Raw genomic sequence first — 25,029 nt, 5'->3', positions numbered from 1 at the left:
GATTTGTACCACCCGAAGTGAAGTGGAACACTCATGTTTGAAGGTCAGCAACTCAAAGATTAAAACACTATGCTGTGGATAGAAGGGAGAATGCACAAAGGAGTGCCCAATAGTAAGCTACGCTTAAAATGAATCTCCTGTAATCCAACCTCCAGGTCAACTGTGTTAAATGAAACACCTAAACCCTGTCCTCAAATGCCACTGATAAGTGAGTGATCTGTGAATCACGGTGGAAGCAGCGAATGGTGTACCACTAGGTACTCTTGCTGGAGAGGATTTCTTTTTTTTTTACACAACAGCCTAATACAAGGACATATGAGGGGACAGTTACATCCACACAAAGAACATCAGACAAAAGCTGCAGATCCATTTAATGGGAGAGAGTGTTTGTCAGCTAATGAATACCAGGGAAACATGACAAGTTTGTAAAGTTTATTGCTGAATTAAACTGAGAAGGCTCAGAACCCAGGCCTAAAATCCTGAAGAGAATGTCACTGCAACAGTGGTGAGCGACAAAGGACTGCATCAGGATTAAGAAAGGGAAATCCACATACATGCTAGTGGTTATACCAGAAAGTAAAACAAGCATTGCCAAAAGCAATAGATGGCGCCTTTGCACCTACTATGCCAACCGTTTCAGTCACGCTGTACAGCATGGCTAAAAAAAGAGAGCGAAAAGGCCTATGGCATAGCCGGATGCGTCGTTTTGTGGGTGTATGAATGCTTGCTCCACGCATGAGGTTATTTTTTTCGCTTTTTTGTTTACCCATCCACATTGGCTCGGTAAACAAAACTAGATAAACAGAAAAAAATAAATGTTACATTCTTTTTTATATTTCTTAGCACCATTGCTAACATAACCTTTGTACAGCTGTCAATATATTGCACGTTTTACAATTGATTTTAACCTTGCATCTAGTGCTGATGCACTGAACGTGTTTTACTTCAACATGAAACTTGAGGTTGAAATAAGTCATCTTAACCCTTCAGCCGTATATTAAGGAATTAATTAATTTTCATATTTTTACACAATGAATTCTTTGGAAACGCAAGTATTTAGTACAAATTGATCAAAATTATATGGAAATTGTTACCTGTGTACTAACTGTGTGTTCTCATGCTTCAATTTGCTCTTCACATCTCCGTTTGTCAGGCTATCATTTTCTAGTTCAGTAACCTTCTTTTCTAAATTGCTCACCTGCAATAGAGAGGAAATCAAGCACAGTTGTAAGATTATTCCTTGTTGAAACAGCAGAATGCAGGTGGGGGCTATAAGATTAATCACACACTTTGATCCTTCAAGCTCCAGAGGCATACGCAGAAGCCCCTTGCTTTACCTAGACGTTTCCTGCAGACAAGCCTAAAGGCTATCCTTGTAAGTTTGATTGGCAGATAAAGAAAATAATAGTTCACAGCTTAAGATTCAATATCAGTGACCACCATTTCTTTGTTTTCGATCAATCAATCAATCAATCAATCAATCATTTGTAGAGCGCACTACTCACCCTTGAGGGTCTCAAGGTGCTGGGGGGGGGGGGGGGGGAGGAGCTGCTACTGCTCGAACAACCGGGTCTTGAGAAGTCTCCTGAAGGTCAGCAGGTCTTGGGTCTGTCGCAGGTGGATGGGGAGGGTGTTCCATGTCTTGGAGGTGAGGTGGGAGAAGGATCTGCCGCCGGTGGTCGTTCGGTGGATGCGTGGCATGGTGGCGAGGACGAGGTCAGCAGAGGGAAGCTGGCGGTTGGGAGTTTGTTGATGTATGCTGGTCAGGCGTTGTGGAGTGCTTTGTGAGCGTGGGTGAGGAGCTTGAAGGTGATCCTCTTGTTGACAGGGAGCCAGTGCAGGTCCCTCAGGTGGGTAGTGATGTGGATGTGGTGGGGATGTCGAGGATGAGACGTGCGGAGGCGTTCTGTACTCATTGGAGTCTCTTCTGGAGTTTGGCCGTGGTTCTCGCATAGAGGGCGTTGCCGTAGTCCAGCCTGCTGGTGACGAGGGCCTGGGCGACCGTCCTGTTGGTCCCAGTGGGGATCCATCTGTAGATCTTGAAAAGCATACGGAGGGTGTTGAAGCAGGAGGAGGAGACGGCGTTGACTTGCTGGGTCATTGACAGTGATGAGTCCAAGATGAACCCCAGGTTGCGAGCGTGGTCGGTGGGTGTTGGTGCAGCTCCCAGCGAGGCTGGCCACCAGGATTCGTCCCAGGCGGAGGGGGTGGAGCCGAGGATGAGGACCTCCGTCTTGTCCGAGTTCAATTTCAAGCGACTGTTCCTGATCCATTCGGCGACGGCCTTCATTCCTTCGTGAAAGTTGATTTTGGCGGCGGCGGTGTCTTTGATGAGGGAGAGGATCAACTGGGTGTCGTCGGCGTATGAGATGATGTTGAGGTTGTGTGATCGGACGATGTTGGCGAGTGGTGTCATGTAGACGTTGAAGAGGGTCGGGCTGAGGGATGATCCCTGGGGTATGCCGCAGGTGATCTTGGTTGCTTTGGATCGGAATGGTGGGAGGCGGACTCTCTGGGTTCTGTCAGTGAGGCTTCTTTTGAGGTTGAAAACTTTGGTATGGGCTTTACTACATGAAGCAAATCAGCAATGTATTGAATTCCTGATTTACCTATAAATCCCGCACACTAGTTTTGAAGTTTGCCTTTTCAAAGCACATCTTTCTCATCTTCGAGTACAAAACTACTCAGATTAGATCATTTTTCTAACTATAGAAATTTAGGACATGATATCCTGCTGCACTTGTAAAAAGGTGTATGGGACATCCATCATGTTTGTGATGGAGTGCCAATCTGCCAAACTCTAAATCAGGCCTTTATTGAAAGTTTGGTACTCTGTCATTATGTGACAGATATCCTGTCTTTCATGCTATAATTGACATAAGCTATAATGCAATTGTAAAACTGTGGACAGGAAATCCGCCACGTTTGTGATGGAGTATCCAGTTTGGCAAGCTCTAAATAAGGCCTCTTGCATTACCAGGACCTGTATACTCTTGTTAGATGCAAGGTTCTATGGCGCTGTGTACAGTCACAGCCACTCTGAAGGCACAGACTGCAGTTTCGATCCCTTCCAGCCTCCCATGCCACAGAAATCAATGTTTCAAAGGGTCAACTCCAGTCCTTATAGTGAGATAACTGCAGGCCATCAACTTGTGGATAACAAAAGCTACAATGATCTCACCCATCTGACTTCAATTCACTTTCACATTTACATTTAATGATACACTGTGAAAAGATTTTTTTAAATAGAAACACTTAGTTGTAGCATTCCTCTTCAGCGAAGATAAACAAGCCAAGAAAAAAATATGCAACCGTGGTTAAAGACAATTACCTACTTTTCTTTAATTCTATGTCAATGGATAAAAAACACAATAGATAATATTAGGAAATTAATCTCTGTGTGTCAAAAATGCCATGATCCAAGATGAAATGTTAAAAAATAATTATTTCAACAGATACGTGCTTTCAAAATTCAGAAAATCTGGTTTTGAAGCAGATTCCTGGATCTTTATTTAGTTACCGTTTACTGAAAATATAACTAATAAATATGAATAATGGATGGAGCTATACACACAGTTTGTTCGTAAAACACTTTCAGTAGTGTGCGAGTACATTTTTTGCAAAGTAAAGGCCTCACCTTCTCTGTTATGTCAGTATCGCAAGAGTCTATACTATCTCTGAACAGGTCTTCTGTACTGCCATTGCTGCTGCTGAAATTGCTATTGTGAAAAAGTTGTCTGTAAAAAACAAAAAGACATTTATGATATTTTGCTTACGAGAAACCATCAACGAAAATATAAAAAATAACAAATTATGAAGTGAAACTTGCACACAGCTATTAATCAACAAGTTATTCCACTCTCTTTCTACTCCAAGTGATGACACTGGTCCTAGTTGTGATGTTTTACACACTACATTTTGCCGGTCTCTCTAGCTACAGATCCTTTCCTCTACTTACTACTTAAAAACGTGCCCCCTCACTGCAAACTACATACAATGTAGTGATTTAACAGACCCTCCTTAATGTACAAATGTATAGCACACCAAATGCACAGATGGCATATATTAATGGATTACTGTTTAAATTGGGAAAGTCAAAATCCCACTAGGTAGTTAGTGTCATTAGAAGGGGCTGGCAATGTTTGTTACTTCATATGGTAGAGAATCCCTTAAATACAACACAATTTTTTCCAAACGTCTACATCTCATCTGGAACATTTAAAAAGGTTAACCGGTATGAACAATGCAGAACTTAAAATAGACAATCCGATATCCAACAAAAATGAATCATTTATTATTACTTGAGAATGGGCTGACACATTAACAAAAAGATGCATTTTCTGGTTACTGGTGAACACTCAAGAAGGAACAGTAAACGGAAATAAAAAATTAAAAGAAAAAATGTTTTTAAAAAATCCATATACATTTCACAAGACCTTCATGCTGAAAATATTTTTGGGATCCTTTTCTCGTTTGAAGTCTTTTTTGTGGAGATTGATTATCGGAAGGCATTTTTAACGCATGCGTATTTCCAACAATTTATTTCTCGGTCCACCACTTTGCATGAGTGTGGAACTTCCCCATCCATCTATGAGCAACATTCATTGCAGCCATCATGGCTGTGTAAATACAAGGTATGAACACCAATCACCCCAATGTGTCCATAATCCCAAAATTGTGACCTGTTGATATGACATAATATCGCTTAAAAAACACACAATGCCATTATTGATGGGGGGGGGGGGGTTCAGGCATGCCATAAACATAGGCATCCTTTCCGCTCATTATTGCTACTGCTTAGAGTGTGGAATAATTTTACAAGATTTCATTATACTTCCTATGAAACCTCTCCAAACCTATAGAATTATCAGCAGACCAGTCATTCAAGTTTGCAAAGGAGCGCCCAACCAAAATTCTAGCAAAGTTATGGTTGCTCACAACCTGTTTGAAGGGCGCAGGGGCAGCACTAGGATCCTGATGACAGGGCAAGAGTCATAGAAGTCTGTTAGCCCAAAGAACTACCATTGGAGGGGGCAGGGGCATAGTTGTGAATAGCACAGCAAGTGCTGTGGCACAAGTGCCCAGAGCTGTGAGAGTCCATGTGCATATCAATTATGGGTTTCGCTATCTTACTAAGGTGCATGGACCTTCTCCTAGGTTGCATTAGGGTCCATAGCACATTTAATATGCCACAGTTCCTGGAGGCAACTAGGGGTTCACTAGGCACTGTTCTTGAAGCACGGCCAAGATCAGGGACAAAGTAGGATTAACAGAAATGGTGGCAATGACACTCTTCCCCTTAGCCTTGAGTGGTGTAAACATTTAGGTATTTTCTCCAACACAGCACTAAGGTGACCTAAGGTCCTGAAGCAGCATATACCTCACAATGGCTCTCACAGCTGTGCTAGTGGGCACCTTTCTTCAGACAGGCTTTCCACTGTAGGGCGCTGTCAGGTACCCTCTCTCAAAGTAGGTAGATCTCTGTTCCTTGCAAGGAAGGCCAGCAGTGTTTCCAGCAGGGTACTCCGGTTCTGGAAGGGGTGGTAGGTCGGGTGACTCTATATAATCCTGGAACGCAGTCCTTCTCCTGTGCACTAGTATCCGGTTGTATGTCTTAACACCTCATGGGTTTACTACGCACTTCTTTACCATGTATCCATTACCACATTATGTTTTGAAAAAGGGGGACCCCTACCAAACAAATGTGCTTGCTATACGTAGGGACAATTAGAGTATTATGTAAGAAGATTGGCGTTTTTGATTCGAGTAGCGTATTGCTGGCATCAAGGACTGGAATAGAACAATCAAGCATCGCGAAGCATTTTAAGCCTCGGCGATATCAACCCCTTTCATGAAGTGCATAACCGGCACGAATACCTATTTATGAGAGATCCTTCACTACTTTTTAAAATTCCTCCGCCATACTTTGTCTGAAAAGGACTCGAATCTAGGCCGATATACTGCGTTTATAATCACCCGCATAAAAGAGAGGACATTCAACGCGAGTGGACGTCTATCCACAGCATATATATACACACACACACACATTTATGTACACATACTCGTATACTATATATATATCTATCTATCTATATATACATACATACACATATATATATTACTTATTTATTTTTTATTGGGGAAACACCCATTTTTTTATTACTTTTACCATCCCATACTCCTACCCACCGCTAAACCTTAAAAAAACCCTTGCCACCCAATACCCCTATCCACCTCTATACCCAAATAACACCCTTCCCACCAATACCCCTACCCACCCCTAAACCCTAAAAACAGCCTTACCACCCAATAACCCTATCTATCCCTAAACCTTAAAAACAGCCTTAGCACCCTATACCCTTACACACTCCTAAACCCTAAAAACAGCCTACCCACCCGATACCCTTAACCATCCCTAAACCTTAAAAACACCCATAGCACCCAATACCCTTACTTGGCTATAAACCCAAAAATCAACCTGCCCACCCAATACCCCTACCCACCCCTAAACCCTAAAAACAGCCTTAGCAGCCAATTACCCTTACCTATCCCTAAAACCTAAAATCACCCTTACCACCCAATACATTTACCCACTCCTAAACCCTAAAAAACACACATCACCCAATACCTTTACTCACCGCTAAAGCCTAAAAACACCCTTACCAGAAAATTCCCCTATCTACATCTAAACCCTAAAAACACCCTTGCCATCCACTACCCCTACGTGTGTGTGTGTGTCTATACATAGATATATACGCACACACTTCCCTTAAAAATGATTACCTTGCTATGGAAAGGCATGCATTGTAAAAGCTAGGACTTTTGGTAAAGGCTTGTGTTGTAAAGGCAATGTGTGGTAAAGGCATCCCCCGGAAGCCTCACTCGTGGTCTGTGTCTTCAGATTCTTTTTTTTTTTTTTGCTAACCATTAGTGCTCTGTATGACTGTTCTTTGTTTACTTAAATTGTGTCATTTTCTGGGGATGTGGGTGGGTCACGTGAATACAGAAAACTCTTCAAGCTGCACAACTACTCCTACCAGTAACGATTTTATTTTGCAGCGTGAATCTTTTCTAGATTCACATGCTGTACATTGATATTGTAGCAGTTTTCTTCATTGTGGTGGCTGGGTTGAACATAAGGATGAATTTGTAGGCAGATGTTTCAGAACGTTTTGGCCTACCTGTGCCTCTCTGTTTACTTGATTGACAATGAAATAGTGTTTTGTCATCGTGTGTATTGATAACCATGTGGCCGCAATGCAAATATTGGTTAACGGAGCGTTAGCTAGAAGAGCGATTGTAGCTCCTTTCTTTCTTGTAGAGTAATCTTGTCGAGTAAAGCTTCTAATTGAATACCCTCTTTCTTGTAACAGATTTCTTGCAATTGCAACTGGTTGTCTCGCATCATTATTTGCAAATGATACGAAGAGTTGTTTTTCCTTTCTGATGTTCTTTAGCTTTTCTATTTAATATATTATCACACTGCTGGCATCCAGAATTTGTAAAGCTTTTTCTCTGCTTGAGTATTTGTGTTTTGGAACAAAACTTGGAATTTGAATGGTTTGATTAATGTGGAATTGTGATATGATTCTCAGAAGGAGTTGTGGGTTAGTTATTATGACTACCCTGTCTTTATGTTTTTGAGAAAACCACTCGAGTTTGGTGAGTGCCTGTAAATTTGCTTACTCTGCGTAGTGAAGTCATGGCTGTTAGAAAGGCTATATTTAGCATGATGAATTTTAAAGTTGTTTTATGGATTGGTTCAAATGGTTCCTTCATTAACTGTGTGAGTACCACATTGAGATTCCATGTGGGTGTTGGTGTGCTCCTAGGTGGTGCTACTCTTTTAGCACCTTACAGAAATCTTTTGATTATTGTTGCAGTGAACAAACTTCTTCCTATATAGCAACTTGTGTAAGCTACTAATGCTGCTAAATGTACTTTTAGTGAGGCATAAGTTAGGCCTTCTTCTAACAGATGTGGTAAATATCTGATCACTGTGGGTTCCCTTGATCTTTTTTGAAGCAGATTATTTCTTTGACACCAATATGTGAATCTTTCCTATTTTTGCTGTGTATAATTTTCTAGTCGTTGCCTTCCTTGCTTCTCTAAGGACTGCCATTAATGTTTCAGGTACTCCTAAGTGACCAAATTCTATGTCTTCAGGAAATATGCTGCTGGGCTTAATGTGTTTGGACCTAGATGAAGTACTCTTTCCATGGAGAGCAGGTCTTGTAACATTGGCAGCCTTTCCATGTCTTTTGTAATCTCCATTAGGTCTGAGAACCAAGCTGGTTTTGCCCACTGAGGAGCTGAGTACGAGTGTCATCTTTGACTGTCTGCACTTGTTTATCAATCTTGAAGGAAGTGGTATCGGGGGAATAGCGTACGCAAATTTCCCTGACCAAATAATCAACAGCTCATTCCCTAAGGAACGAAGGTATGTATCACCGCTATTATTATCTGTCTTAGAATGGGCCATCTCCATATTTGCTGTGCTATTTTTGATAGGGGAAAAGACTTTATTTCCCTTCGTTTGTTGGGTTAAAACATTGTTGTTGTATTGTCCATTTGTATTTGTATTGATTTGTCCCACAATTGCTGTTGAAAGGCTTTTAAGGCTAGGAACACAGATGTTAACTCCAGTAGCTTTATATGTTGTACTGATTCCTGACGACTCAATGCTCCTCTCACATTGAGTTTCACCATCTGAAAAGTGAGGCATCTGTGGTAATGGTTACTGTTGGAGCTGTAGTCATAAATGGTTTTCCTGATGTTACATTTGTCTTGTTTCACCAACTCGTTTCCTCTTGTATTTTTTGTGTCCCAACCACTAGATCCTCCCAGCTCCCGGTTGCTTGTGACCATTGACTGTATTCATTCTTGGATTGGTCTCATGTGTAGTCTTGCATGTGGTATAAGTGGTATGCATGAGACTATCATTCCTATTATTTCCCCACATTTCTCACTGTCAGAGACTGACCTTTGTGGTATTGGAGAGCTTCTTGCGTTATAGCTTGTATTCTCTTCTTGCATGGGAACGCTATCCCCTGAATTGTGTTTATCTTTGCTCCTATGAAATGTTTCTATTGTCACTGGTGTTGGTGAAGACTTTTCCATGTTCCGATCCTGGAGGAAGTTTCTTATTCTTCCCCCCACTGGTGTTGTGTGGGGCTGGAAGTCCAACTTTAAAGAGTGACTTTGGTGTTGTTGCTGCCCCTCTAGATGGCAGCTTTCTTCCTCTTGTTCAACTGCAAAAGGAGTGCCTTTGTGTTGTTTGGAATTGCCACTGATGTGATGCAGACTGCAGCTGGCTAGTGCTTTGAAAGCTTTGGTGCAGTGTCCCTGTTTGAAACCCACCTCTTCCTGTAGGTCTTCTAGTTGGGGGGGGTTCTCTTTCTTGGTTGACCACTGAACTTTAGGGCCCCCATTGATTTCACCTTATGGCTGTCTTTTTTACTTTGTTGCAGTGTGTCGTCTTCTGCTTTTCAAAACAAATGTTGCCCGTCGAACGGGCTGTTGAAGATGTTGGCCTGTACTTCATTCTTGAATCCTGATGTTTTTAGCCATGCATGGTGTCTTAATGTTATACCTGTCATCAACTGTTTTGCTGCTGGTTCTGCAGCATCTACTGCTGCCTTTAGGCATGTGTTTGTAATACCTTTCCCTTTTCTGCTACTGCTTTTGCTCTTTTCTGATGTTGCTCAGGCAGGTGTTTCATTAGCTCTGCCACCTCTTCCCAGTTCTGATGAGCATATCTATTTAGCAAAGTGTATGAGTTTGCTATTCTCCAGTGGGTGGCAGCTCCTCTTTTGTATTTTCTGGTGGTGGGCCAAATGTAGTTGGGATATTAGCTCTCTGCCTGCCTGTGGCTACAATGATTAAGTCTGCCACTACACTGCCCTGGCTGTATGCTGGGTCTTTGGAGGAGTGCTTACACTTTTTCTCCACCTTAGGCGTCACTGCTCCTTAAAAGCCTCTCTCCCTTCATCTATGATGCTTACGAGCATTGGAAGATACCGGACCTTGTTTGGAGAGGCTTCTAGTGTCTCCAGTAAGAACAAGTCTGTGCCTTCTCTTCATCCAGCGGTACAAAAGGGCAGAGTGGGCTAAAGAACGGTGATGGATCCAACCCAGATCTGTTGACTGGGTGTGAGTGTTTGATTGCTTCTGATGCTCTGTCCATCACCACCCCCTTTTGTACTACTTTGTTTGCCATAAGTTTGCAGGGGATGCTCAGACGTGAGTCCCTTGCTCACTTTGCCACTGGATTCAAGCAAACCTGGCTGAAGACGGCTGAAATGCCAGAAACCAGTCCTAGGAAGCTTGTTTCCAGTCCAGGGAAGGCATGGCTTGGCAGTTTGGGCTGGACTGTTCCCATGAGGCACAGGGTCAGACTGATTTGCATATGGCCATGTCTGAACTGGGGTGGCAGAGTGGGCTAAAGAACGGTGATGGATTCAACCCAGATCTGTTGACTGGGTGTGAGTGTTTGATTGCTTCTGATGCTCCGTCCATCACCACCCCCTTTTGTACCGCTTCTCTTCATCCAGCAGCACCCCGTATCTCTCCGCTGCTTTTTTTACCTGTTGGTTATGCATGCTGACATCATCTGGGGGTGATGGCCTCAAGGGGTAAGTATCAATGGCTTCCTCAGGAGAATCTGCCTCGAGATCCTGCCATTGGTCTTCAACGCCCTCTAATTACTCATCGTCTTTATATAAACTGTGTCCTGCTGTGTCCTCTTCTTCATAAAAAAGCTCTTGTTTTTCTTCCTGAGGCTCAGGTGTGAGGGATGGTTCCAGTTCTCCCATACCCTTCCTTCCCTTCTAGGTTTCGATGGAATCCTAAAAGCCTGTCATGAAGCATCAAATTACTTCTTTTTCTGCAATATGGCTGCCATTTCAGCTTTGAGCATTCTTTACTTGCACTCTACCTCAAGTGCATGTTTCTCGGCGTTGAGGGTAGGTGGTGGTCATTTTTTCGACAAGGAAGATTCAGCTGCTATTGTAATAGGTGGCGTCTTCTTTTCTTTATCTCTGCTTTGTTCGTCTTTCGACGTCAATGTTTTTTTGGCACCATTCCCACCTGCGGTATCCTTTGGATGGGACCCGAGGGGATCTTTGTGCTTTGTCTTGCCTTTGGTCGGCGAGATCTTCGGCGCTGAAGCTGACTTTTGTTTTTGGGAGTCTATTTTCGACTTGACCACCATTATGTTTTTCTGTGTTACCTGTCCATATTTTTCTTTCAGTCTTCTGTGTTCTTTTTCAATGTCGATTATGTTTTTTTTTATGTCGGAGACTTCTCCTTACACTTCTTCAGCAGTGTTGTCTTTCTCCTCACTCAACAACCTCAGGTCTCTGAGTGAGGTACTGTCCTTTTGGCCCTGCATAGCATAGTGTGCACACCTTTGTTGGTCTTCAGCGTCATCACTTTAAACTCTGCACAGGCCTCACAGGATACATAGTCGATAGGTAAGCAAAGATTGCAGAGTTGATGGCTGTCCCCTCTGCGCAAACTTGTGGCAGCACTTTGGGCAGAAATGGAACAGTGTGTTCTCCATTTTACAATAAGCAGGTGTCCCCCTGCGCACACACCGTTTCTCTCTTGATGACAAAAAACACTCCCTCTACTTTGGTTTTTTCTTGAAGATCGCAGATATCACTTCCTTTGCATCTCCAGAGTTTCACTTCACTTCCCTAGGACGGAAAAACGTCATTGTTTCTTCTTAATTCTCCTGTATCTTGGAGATCTTCTCAACGCTTCCAGACCCAATGGTGGAAAAAAGAATCTAAAGATGGCGAGCAAGAATGAGGCTTCCGGGAGAGCATCTGACATCAGAGGAGGTTGGAACAAGCAACAAATAGTGGGGAGCGTCAACGGCAAGCAACAGGAATAAAAGAAAAAGAAACAGAAAAGGGACTACAGCATATAAGAAATTCTGGACTCAACCACAAGATGGTAAAATAATGCACACCATGTGAATCCAGAAAAGATTTACACTGCAGAAAGGCTGTTTCCACTAGTAAACTGCACCTTCTTGGTCATTATTCTGGAGCTCTGTACTGGTCAAACTGGGACATATTTTTCATCAGAGATGACCAGTCATCTCTTCTGCATGATTCAATTCCTGGGGAGTTCCTCTGATCAAATATTACCTTAACACTGATTGATCAGCTCAGTCCAGAGGAATGGAAGTCAAGAGCCTCTCCTCAGCTGCTTCCAATGGACCAGGTACCGATGCTTATTGGGCTAGATAGATCACTACATTCTTTTGTAGATGCAGATAAGGCAAGAAGAGGAGCAGGGGTTGTAAATGTTCTGTCAGAGGCAGTGTAGTAAACTTCACAGTACGTTTACACACTTGTTGGGCTCACTGGAGCAAAAACGAAAAAAACACAGAGAGACTGCACAGGGCAGGGGAACGTACCGTCCAGATCCATGCAGCGGACTTTCTGTCTCAAGAAAACAATCAAGCTGGCATATGGAGATTTTGTCCATACATCCCACAGCCTATCAGGATAACATTTCATATGAAGCAGAGATTATTTTATTCTACAAAAGTTGGACACTGATACATTTGTGATACCCACTGGAAACTATAAGGATGAAGTGTTATTATATGCCTGGACAGATTCGTTTGACTTGACACCGAAGCAGAATGTGTGCATTTTCGATGGTTTTTCATCAGGAAGGAGGAGTTTGTAAATTGAAAACAACGAAACGCTGAGTCCACCGATTTTTTGTAGATTACTGTATACACCTTGCAAATGACATTGATATAATCACAAATCAAGCAATTAAGGTACTGGAGATATTCTAATGTTTTATATTGTGATGCATACATGTTGAGTGTTTGTAGTACTAGGAAGAGGCTTGCTATTATTAGTACGTGAGTGTTGCCTTATTTTTAGGACATTAATTTGTATATTTTAAATAAATACCTTCTTTATTCTGCAGACTGTTAAATGTGCATATTCAAGGGATATGTTCATTGTTGCATTCCACATGAAATGTATCCATGCCATTATTACCGAAAAAAGTGGATGTTATAAACGAGCTCCAGAATTGGACGCCATGGGTCCCACCAACTGTAACTGTGAAAAATGTTAAAGAACCAGGAGTAATATATGCCTGCATAGACATTCACCAGGAGTAATGTTTGCCTGCATTGACATTCACCAGGAGAAATGTATGCCTGCAGAGACATTCACCTACGGGACGAGGCCATTCAAAGGGAGCGACCACCCACCTAACAGTACAGGGGTGAAAATGTTTTAAAAGGAGAATATGGAAGACAGTTCTCACCAGCTTCAACTACACCCGGAGTCTAGGTATACTACGACTTTCCCCGTCAGTGGGGCTGAGAAGGTCTAAGTGACCAAGTGTAGCTGTTTCCTACTGAACAGCTGAGGTTTTCCGGAACACTGCTAGAGAAGTGCTGGCAGGGCATTGAGGTGTACTCATTGTGTCTTGAGTGATGTTCTCCTTTCGTACACTGCAAAGTTGTTCCAGTAAATCGTCAAACAATAACATTTCTACAAAGAGTCAGGAAGGCTTCCAAGGATCATTTTATGGATAAACATGACCCGCCCAGAACTAAGCCACACACACATGTACACACTCCTCAATATGAGCATGCCCTGGACATCATAGAAGGCCCATTTATGTGCACATATAACTTACCACTGCCCCCACTCCTCCTGCCACTAGCCAGGTTTAGGTAATCCTCCTACAGATCAGGTACTAACTACTCATTTTTAACCTATACACAACATTTTCTCATTCAGAAAGTTTCCATGAGCAATGTGTATATTTTTAAATACGCTCTGCTGGACGTAAACTCACACTACAAGATTCCATGTATGTTATCTTTTACTTTTGACAATATAGTCACTAAAGGTATTTTCCAGTTTAACAAGGGCAAAACATTAATATTGTCACAGAACAAAGTGGCATAGAGCATACTGAGAGCACACAATGTTATATCTGTCCTTAAAGAGGTCTTTAAAAGGTAGTTAAACTCTATAACACAACTGTAACTAACTAGTTGGGCCAGTTGGTGCTAGAGATGAGCCACATCTAAAAATACAAGTAAAGGTGTTTTGCAAACTCTATATTTGACAATATCAATTTTTGAAACCGCATTAAATACTAAAAACATGTCTAGGAAACTGGCTACGTTTCGAATTGATTGTTGGAAACTGGAAAGTGTAATGTCACCTGCACAGTGGGTTTAAGATAAGATTAAGCCTTAAAGCAAATTCCATGTGAATTCAACAGTGTCTTCACCCATCAATGCAATATTTTGGCATCTTAAATCAAAAACATTTGAACCACCTTTCCATATTTGTGTTTAGAAAAATGAACACTTGATATATTTAAAATGTAAATGTCCTTACCTCCCAAAAGCAGTGCTTGATATTTTTCTATTTGGACTAAACAAGATACAAAAGAGAAAATATAAGTTAAACATTATATTGATTCTGTTTACCAAACATACACTCACAATTCGATTTCCAAAGCACCACACCTACCGCAAAGCATTGTTTACACTATCAACTGTTTTCGCTTTCATGATTAAATAATGAGTTCAATAAGTGAAATTGGCACAAACATACGAGAAAATTGCTGCTGTTCTTCCTGTAACATAGACATCTCTATGTCTCTATTAAAGTTTCCTCCTCTTCATAGGAGTTCAAGGATCCTCACCATAGTTCTGTACACTGTGAGCTGTTAGATGCAGACTTCTACTGCATCGTGGTAAATAATTACAATGTGTGCACATGAAGAGAGACATCATTACATACATGATTCCCCTGGGAGTACAATAGTTTGGAAGAGGAAACACGTTTGAGTTCCCGTGCCATCAGCATGATGAATATTCCAGGACGCGGATGGCCATGATCAGCGCACAAGCCTAGCACATGAGAGATGACGTGGCCTACTCTCATTTCAGTTAATGCTCAATCTTAACTGCTTAAGGTTCCTTACAACATGAGTGTTCCCTGTGGAGGGGATTGTGCACACATGGGAGAAGAAGTTAGCTTTAACAAGCTGTCTTTGCAAGTGTGACATCACAGGACATCCTAAACAGGCTTTGCACATGCGGACAGTCACCTTGAAGCCAGCTACATGTTCCTGACACTTGGCATGAGAACTAAAGGCTAAGTGCAGACAGATGATCCAAACTGTGTGTGCTTCACTCTAGGAAATGCAAGCATAGACGAATATTCAACAGGGGTTTTCAATTTTAGCATCTCAAGCAAGTCACACATTTAATGCAGAAATAGAGGGAAGTATTTTTAAAGACAACTTCAAGTGTTATGTTCTACGGTGCCTTACTATGAATTCAGTATATAGTTTTGCACATGTACTGTAATTGATGTAGCCAAAAATGTTGGCAAAACGTGATGCTCACTGGTACCTTCATTTCTCGACAGGACGCATTTCAAATTCCCGACAGTGAAATCAGGCTTAGTTTTATCATCTGCAAGCACATTATTCCAAGTATTTTCGAGAAATGTTACCCGTTTTTGGAGGCAGCGTTCATAGGGCTAAGGAAAACTCGGTCCTCCTTCCTGCTATCATATCTCACGCTCCTCGTCACACCTGTGTACCCTCAGGAGGGCTCCACTGCCACAGTTTACAGACCACAGCATGCTCCACTGAGGCACGGGCCGCATAAGGATTTCTGATCCAGGGGCTGGTTGGTGAGGCCCACATGCGCACTCATGTAGAAATTCTGCATTGTGCTTGGAACTGCCCCTTTGGGGCTTAGGAATACAATAACCAAATTTACTGCAAACTAGCACAGAACTTTAGAAACAAACTCCCTCAACCTATTACTGTGAAAGCAGTTACCTGCAAGGAAAGACTAGAGGGGTGTGTTTGCATATTGTGGCGTTCTGTATATTCGGTGGCAAGGGATGTGTGTTCCCCTTAATTATCAAAGACTTCCGAACTAGTGTTGCTCTCTACACACCATCCTTCAAAACAAAAGTAATCCTTGAGGGTGTCCTGCTGCCACCAAACGATGAGTAAAAATCTGAAAATGCCCAGATCCCACCCTAAAATCCATAAAGAGCACAAATGCGACTGTCCTTCACCTCTAGGCTCAATAGAGCTGTGCCCCCAAAATAAATACTTCCCCTTAGAAGTTAATGCAGACACAATTAGCCTGCCAATCACCCTAAACCACAAAGCAATACGGAATAACGAAAGGCTGCAGTGCCCACTCACTCCAAACAAGCACATAAATGAGTGCAGGTGCACTTACAGCGACAACCACTATAAAGCCCTAATCAACGCAAAACCAAACTCCCGCCGCCAAGACAAAACAAATGCATGTCAATCCCACTGTTGCTTCCTACTCAAGATAAAACAAGCACTGGCAAAGCCAAAGAGGGCTGACTTTAATGCGCTTAGCTAGCGCATGTAGTATCAGCACATTAGAGTGAGACACACAGAAAGGAGTAAACAGTAGAGGCAGAGAGGGCTGTAGTTGTAAAGTAATCTCTCATGCAGTTCAATACAAGCATTCAAAAACTAATATAAGGATACATCAAAACAGCTAGTAGGTTTAGGTGGGAGAGGAATACTCCCCTGGGCTATGCCAGATTGTGATTGACGAAGACTCGAGCCACTGGCTGTAGGAGGCTAATTGAAGGAAGTCAATGGTTAAAAGGGGCATACCCAAGCCCTGTCTATGTAGATTGTTAGCAGGAGAGCTGCAGTGTAAAACTCAGACCTTGAAAACCACAACCAATCTGTAGCTGCCCAGCAACCTCTACAATGTATACAGGTGCAACATCATGGCTGACCTTACTTTTCCTCTAAATATCAGACCAGGATGAATCCAGCATCGGGAGGAAGGAGCCAATACGAATAGGTGGACGGCAAGGTACGCACCTTGGTGTAAGGGTGACTAAAGTAGTCACTGAGGCTTTTTCCATGGGACCCAGATGAACCTCTATTAAGGTACCTATGTGACCTAGAAACAATACGTCGCCACAAGTGTTAGTATATACAACGTGTATATGCTTACTGAGGATCCGATCTCGTCCTGAATAAATGCCACGGACTCGGTTGAGCCACTGGGCAGAAACATGTTGACATTGTAGTGAGGGTGGGGTACTAAGTCCCCTAAATCCCACACCTAATTTTTATTACTAAGTGGTACCCTAAATAGTAAAATTAGACTGGGTTACCACATTGGTTTTTAATATATCTTTAGCTATTGTCAAAGTGACTCCCTGATCTCAGGGTGCATGCCCACTCTCCAACAAACCTAGTTTTTGGAGAGAGAGGGGATATCCTATGATGAAGTATGACACCTGGTGGTGAGTGAGGACATACCGTCAGACTTTTGTGTGCATCTAGTAATACGCTGATAATTATGCAGTAAAATGCGGTAGAATTGTAAAATAAATCACTCCGTGGTTTTTTAGTGTGAGATATAATTTGATTGAGGCCAGCTCAACCTTAGGGGGCCATAGCCTCTAGTTCCCCAACGTGAATAGTGGCCATATTTCATGTGGTTAGATGAATCCAGCAGATGTCTGATTTTGTCCTCTCATTAAAGTGGCTACAATGATGTGGCTGGTCCAATGCCCCCTCAAGAACCAATGAGAGTATAATCCTATGGCTGTCTTGAAGCCTCATCGAGAACTCATGCAGGTGGAAATACCTGCCCTGGCTTGCCCCGGAAAACTCGATGCAGGTCCAGTTCTGCGGATACCCTAGAACTGCCCTCTCAATTTATAAATTAAATGTAGGTGTGACCCTGGGACTGCACTGGCTACCCCAAAGTAAATATAGGTCACTCTCACTCAGCCAATCCCCATAAAATGTATGCAGGTTCTATCCTCTGACTGCCATGCATGGAGGTATGCATGTCACCACCTACAGAGCAATATTGAATAAAAGGTAGATCTACAATAGAATATCAGGGCACAATAAAGTGGGGGAGGCTACAGAATAAAGACCAGGAGAAAACAGGTTTACACTGTCCCTGCAATAAGAATTTTTGTAATCCGAAGGTTTGCCCAGCACACGCTCTGAACCTCTGATTAAGCAATCCCCTGTGAAATCAATGTAGGTGCCACCCTCTGGCTGCAGTGGTTCTTCCTCCATACGTATTTGGTGCACCCGCGACTGCCCAAGCGGCATTCAAAGCACATGCCTCACCGTGGCTACCTCTGCAAAGTGTGCCCTGGCATTCAATCGCCGTAGAGGCTTTACTTGAAAGAAAAATAAGATTTCCCTGCAGTAGCAAACCACATTCCACAGGAAACTTATCAGTGAATGAGTGGAAAGTAAAGGAGGAGGCCTGTGGAGAACTAATTGTGATGGGAATGGGGCCCACCAAGGTGATCTGTACGTGTCAAGTTTACCAGATGGGACAGGAAGAGACTGCTGGGCCGGTTAACAAGGGCTGTGTTCAAGAGTTTCCAGATATTGACGAATGATGCGTGTGTAGGAGGGCAGGAAAGAGGACTCGGTAATCTGAAAATTGTCAGAGGCGAAGCCTCTCAGTGCTGGGTTACAATTACCAGAGCTGCGGGGGCACAAATGCACCGACCGTGACACAGGTGGCAGCAAACACTGATGCTTTTCACAGTCAGAGGAAACATGACATATGACCGTAAACTTATGACAAACAACACAGGCTCTGTCTCTGTTGTAGTGCAGCCTCCTGAAATGCACAGGGGCTTCCTGTATGAACACGGCTACTGCCCGGCCTGTCGGGTACAGTGAGAGGTCATCAAGAATGTGGGAGATGGGAAGACACATACAGCCGGTTCGGGAAGCCATCTTGTAAAGTTTCCTGATCAGCTTAAGTGTTGATTTTAAACAAAACCTTTCCTATGAAATAGAAGCATGAAAATGAACAAAGACGCCATATTTCTGAAAAGACCTGACCGTTGGAACGTTTCCTTGAAGAAGGTGCGGTCCTATTTTCATTGTTGTAAATGTAGTTTAACTATGAATCTAAGGTTTAGTTTTCATCCGCATCTTGCTGCCCATTTCCTCAGTTTCCAAGCAGTAGATGGAGCTCGTGCTCACGGGTCAACACGTCAGCTAGACTCAGGGGGGACTGTCCAACCTAGGCAGTATGCAAGTGACATCATAACGCGTGCCATCACAACACATGCCAAAACGCGTGACATTCCACGTGGCATCACAGTAAGTAACCTCACTGGAAGGGACATCACAAGAAGTGACATCAGATACTACGATCTCATACATATGTTTATCAGGTGCATCATGAGTACATTTAAGTGCATCATGAGATTTAACAAATGAGATTTGGCGTTGGGGTTGTGCCAAAAAAGTGATTTTTTTTTTTTAAAACCCTGCCACAAAGAAATTGACAACAAGGAAAAGCGTGGTAGTAGATCTGTTCTACTTAATTGGTTGCCAAGTCTGTATTTTAAAATATTTTATGAGGCTAAGGCATCTGCTGCAGAGGTGCCCAGTAAATCTCAGGGAATAGTAACAAAGGAGAGATAACTCTGGAGGTTAACCCATTTGGTGGAGAGATCTGTGTTTTGTGCAGTCCCTAATTTGAATCAAAGTAGTAGAGAAGATTAAGTTGTCTCCTGCAAAACATAATCACCCACTGTTCTTGGGTTGGGGGCGGGGCGGTGCATTTGGGGATTGTTGAACCTCTATTTTGTTCCTGCCTTCTTCGGGTTTGTTATTCATGATATCACAACACACATGGGTGCATCTTATACAATGTTGTGAGCATAAATGTATCACTTAATTATTCAATAGTTTTCTGATGTGTGTATGATAGAACATTAGCAACTTAAAATGGAATAAAATATGTTTTGAAAAAATGTCTCCTGCAAAGCACATCATGTAACATGCAGCTCTAAGATTTTTATTGTATGTAGATAGGTAAGTGGATTCATGCTTTGAACACCGACATCCTTTTGTTACTTGCAGTTATTAAGTTGCAATCCTTCTAGTAGACCACAGTGAGCTATGAAGGGCATTTGATTCATACACCTTGTAATCCTGACTGTCTCCTGCAACACATCTTGAACATTGATTTACACACTTACGTGATTTATTTTGAATGGATAATGTGTATGTTTTGTTAAGCGCTGTAACACTCTGCATTGGGATGAGTAGCGCTATAAAAGAAATAAAATAGTGCTATTTAAATTGTGTAAATACTGGGACAGACCAACCCATCTGACATTCTTACAGTGCATGCACTTATATACAGGGACTGAACAAAGTAAAAAGCATGGATCTCTTAACTCCCTGTGAAGAGATAATAAGCTGTGTGCCTTTGTTTCCTCTCCGTTGCATTTGCATGTAAGTGTGAGGTTACCTCCCCCCACCCCCCGCCGCCTGCACGTTGCTGCTGGGAATGGAAAGCAGACAACCTGCAGGAGCTGCTGAACGTGTCCCGGTGTCTGAAACTTACACTGGGACAAGTTCAGCATATTTCTGTGGGGCCCAAATCTTGACAGGGTGGAAAGCGTCCACCCTGTGAAAATAGTGGGTGGACACCGTGTACCGACTCGTGCCCTGTGCAGTCTTAAGTTACATGTTCTTTTCAGCAGCCTCTCGCACAAAGGCGTCTGTCAGCTTAATAATGCCTCTGAGTGCACCTGTGTTTAACAAATCAGGAAAACACCTGGCAGCACATTTCCAAACTTCACAGTACTAGGGAAGTACCAGAGGCTTTACACTACTTCAGAGCTGTTGTTTTATCCGGAAATATGATGTTGGGGAAAGCCTCAGAAACCACTTATTATCTAAGTGGCCCATACTTCCTATCTAGGGCATCATGGTCATGGCTTTAGGTGTTCTGATTATTTGTATGAAGAGAACTCTCTTTTAGGGGCTTTTTACCTTTGTTGTAAAGTGTTGCAATGTATAATTGTATATAAATCTGCATAGTAATAGTAGTATATACTTGACATGATTTAGTCAGCCAGGTACAGCTTTCTTTCACATACTAGAACCCCAAGGAACTTCCCTGTGAATAATTGGTTCTCTGGCGAGGAAACGTAAGTACCACTCAATCTGCCACTCCCGTCTTACACTATACCTACCGAAAGGCACTTTGGAAATACTGTGCTGACTAAGCCACACACCTCTCAACATTTATCCTGTCCCCCCTCCCAAGTAGCCTCCTTGCACAAATGACCTAGAGCTAGTGCCTCCGAGACGCTAAATAGCGAAAAACTCTCTGGACACATATGATATCAACAATTACATCATCAATGGCTTCACATATTGGCCAACCGATATTGTGCAAAGAGCAGTGGTTTCCAATGTTTTGCAATCAAATGAGATTCCTTGCTTCAGCACACCGCGATGCATCAGCGAGAGTGTGGGTGGAGCAGCTGACTTGATGCAAACTTGCTCTAACATCATATCCAGAAATCCCAACACAGGGCAGGGGGTCCTTCGCATTCTTGAAATGTTACCAAAATCTAGCATCAGGCCCTCGACCTATGAGTAACTCGCTGCAGCAATGAGCTGAATACATTAGACTCTCTTACGTTTTTCTTCCTTATCTCTCCCTCTCTCTTCTCACCACATCCATCTCTGTCCATCCCCGACTCCCTCTCTCCCATATGCTCTCCACTGAGGATAATTTCTAAGCTCTCCTTTGTGGTCTGAGCTCAGTTTTAGGAATAGAAATAAGATAGAAATTCTCCCAGGTGGTCGTTATGAAAGGAAAATGCTACTTGCCAGTATGCATCTGTTCTTGGCATGTGGAGCTGCAGATCCACACACTAAGCATAGATCGCCATCTGGTGTTGGGCCCGGATGTTTGCACTTTTTTTTGTCTTGGAAAAGTCTTTGTAAGTCACAAGATAGGTGACTACTTCTTTGAATGATAGTGCGCATGGGCATCGGCTCCATCTTCAGATTGTTTTTCGCCAGCAGGGAAATGATGGAGTTTTGTGAGAAACAGAAAAGATGCCCATGTATGTTATGTTATGTTATAACAATTTATATAGCGCAACAGCTGCCCCAACAAATGTTGTATCTAAATAAGATAATACTGGAACAGATAAAGGTAGCCGGGGAGGTGGGTGGGCGTGTGTGGATCTGCAGCTCTACATGCCAAGAACAGATGCATACTGGTAAGTAGCATTTTCCGTTCAAGGCATATGAGCTGCAGATCACACACTAAGCATAGATTGTATAGCAGTACCCCTCCTTAGCGGCGACCACCAGTATCTGTTGCAGTAGTTTGAAATAATGTATTGAGTACAGCCTGCTAGGACAGCCTTGCCTGATATTTGCTTTTGGAATGCCTTTAGGGCTAGGAATATGGCTAGTAACTCCAGGTGGTTGATGTGGAGTAATTTCTGTTGAGGAGTCCACCTGCCCTGCATGGTGTGATGTCAAGGATGAGCTCCCCAGCAGGAGAGCGATGCGTCCGCTGTCAGGACAATTTGTGGAACTGGCTCTAGGAACGGTCACCCTTTGGAAAGGTTCTTGGTGTTCCACCACTGCAGAGAGCGGTGAGTGTGACCGTATACCAACACCAGATCTGTTAACTGACCTTGAGCCTGGTTCCATTGGCGTGCTAGGCACTCTTGGAGAGGACGCATCTGGAGTCTTGCATGAGGCACTATGAATATGCAAGAGGCCATCATCCCTATGAGTTGCATGAACACTCGAGTTGGAAGAGAGTGTTAAGGCTGAAATTTGGTTATGAGGGCTTGTATGCTTGCTATCCTGGCTGGACTGGGATAAGCGAGCGCTTTTGAGGTGTCTTTTGTGGCCCCTAGGTATTGTTGTATGTGGGACGGTTGTAGATGTGACTTTGTGTGGTTTACTGTGAACCCCAAGTCGTGGAGTAGTTGAAAAGTGGCGTGAGTGTGTTGTACACACTGACTGTATGAGCTGGCTTTTATGAGCCAGTCGTCAAGATATGGGAAGACGTGAATGTGCGGTCTTCTTAGATGGGCGGCCACTACTGCCAGGCACTTTGTGAATACCCGGGGTGCTGTGGTGACTCCGAAAGGGAGTACTTTGAATTGGTAGTGTTGACCGTCCAGTACAAACCTGAGATATATCTTGTGAGATGTGTGAATGGGAATGTGGAAGTAGGCGTCTTTGAGATCTAGAGTGGCAAGAAAGTCGCCTTGTGAAAGAAGAGGAAGGACCTGCTGAAGTGTGACCATGTGAAAATGGTCTGACTCTATGTAGAGGTTTAGGGATCTGAGGTCCAGAATAGGTCTCAGAGAGCCGTCCTTTTTTGGTATGAGAAAATACAGAGAGTAAACTCCTGTGTTTTGTTGGTGCAGGGGAACTGGTTCTATTGCACTCTTTTGTAGGAGGGAGATGACTTCCTGCTTGAGCAGTGATAAATGTTCTAACGACATTGGGCGCTGTTTAGGTGGTATGTTTGGGGGGTAGAGGTGAGTTCTAGACAGTAGCCTGATGGAATCATTTATCTCACCCACCTGTCTGTGGTGATGTTGATCCAAACAGGCAGGAACTGTTGTAATCTTCCCCCGACTGGAGTGGAGTGGAATGGGCCAGGGGGGACGGTGGGAAGTCACTGAGTAGGGATGGAGGCAGAGCGGGTGTTGTTAGTCTTGCCTCTCCCTTTGTTATTGTTGCCTCTGTAGCCTCCTCTCTGGTAAACTATGGTGAATGTAGACTGGGTGGAAGTTTTATAAGAGGTGGAGGGGTTGTCAGAGGAGTAGCCTCTGGAGGTGCCCTTGTAAGAGGGACGACAAAAGGAACGTCTGGGAGCTTGTGATTGCAAGGCTCCCATTGATTTAGCTGTGTCCGTGTCCTTCTTCATCTTTTCGAATCAACATTAGGGCCAAATAAGTGTTCCTGATCGAATGGTTGGTTTAAGATGGAACTTTGTACTTCAGGTTTGAAACCTGAAATGCGTAGCCAGGCATGTCTACGCAGGAGAACACTTGTGTTGACAGCTCTGAAGGCGGTATCTGCCACGTCCAGCGCGCAACGAATGGAGGTGTGGGTGATGAGTTTCCCCTCTCGTATAAAGTGATTGGCTTTGTCCTTATATTTGTCCGGGAGGTGTTGCAATAGGGTTTCAAGTTGGTCATGATGTGCCGATCGTACCTAGCTAACAGTGTTTGAGTGTTGAGGATACGCCATCTGTTAGCTGTCTGTGAAGCGGTTCTTTTGCCAGAGGCGTCTAAGAGTTTGGACTCTTTATCGGGGGTGGAGCGTCCCCTGGTGTTTGAGAGTTAGCCCTCTTTCTAGCATTGGAGACTACAAGGGAGTCTAGTGGTACGGGCCCTTAATGTATGGTGGGTCTGCTGGGGGAGCATTGTATTTTTTGTCGATCCTGGGGTTAATAACCCTAGCCCTGACAGGATCTTTAAATACCTCAGGTGCATGCTTGGTAACTCCTTTTGCATGGGCAGAATAGTGGTGGACCTTTGTGGATTATAAAAGGTGTCCATAAGGAAATCCTCTTCCACAGGGTCAGTATGTAAGTCAACCCCGTGGTATTGGGTAGCTCTGTGTAGAAGCTGATGAAAACCCATTGTGTCCTCCGGAGGGGAAGGTCTGGAGGGGTAAATGTCATCCTGTGGAACATTAGGGACATCTGGCATACTATAATCGTCCCAGGGGTCAGGGGAATAAGGTGGATCCCTTGGTGGCTCATCATCCGCACCCCTTTCTGTGTCATCAGAGGTGTCATCATCATCATCATCATCCATTGGTGGAAGAGATGGTGTAGGAGAATGGTGTGGTGGGGGAGGTGGTGGAGAAGGGACCCTGAGGGGAGATGTGGCAAAGTCCCTTTTAAGGTGGTGGAGCCGGCACAGGCGTGTCCAATGGTCTCTTCTTTGTACTTAAAGTCAGCTGACCAGTTTTAGGGTCTTTTAGAAGAGTTTTCTGTTTAGGGTCTGGATTAAATAGCTCTTCTGACAGAGGTTGGTCTTTCGGCGCCGACTGTTTCGGTTCAGAAGACTTGCGTGGCACCGGCTCTGGAACGGGTTTGTGCTCCTTTGGCTTAGAACTGTGATGTTTTACAGTCTCTGTGGC

The 25,029-nt window shown here is 43.4% G+C and overlaps 1 protein-coding gene across 1 annotated transcript in view; it reads right to left on the bottom strand.

The window, feature by feature from the left end:
* RAB11FIP4 (RAB11 family interacting protein 4) overlaps window positions 1-25,029 on the bottom strand; it is a 1,159,525-nt gene that overhangs the window by 34,907 nt on the left and 1,099,589 nt on the right. Inside the window, exons 7-9 of the mRNA XM_085617187.1 lie at window positions 14,403-14,438; window positions 3,638-3,737; window positions 1,095-1,198 (exon numbers count right to left, since the gene is read on the bottom strand). Coding sequence (XP_085473313.1) covers window positions 1,095-1,198; window positions 3,638-3,737; window positions 14,403-14,438 — 240 coding nt within the window. The remainder of the gene's footprint in view (window positions 1-1,094; window positions 1,199-3,637; window positions 3,738-14,402; window positions 14,439-25,029) is intronic.

The sequence above is a fragment of the Triturus cristatus genome, chromosome 7 (genome assembly GCF_964204655.1).
Source record: "Triturus cristatus chromosome 7, aTriCri1.1, whole genome shotgun sequence".
NCBI classification, from domain to species: Eukaryota; Metazoa; Chordata; class Amphibia; order Caudata; family Salamandridae; genus Triturus; species Triturus cristatus.
This window is presented reverse-complemented; position numbering and strand designations above follow the sequence as displayed.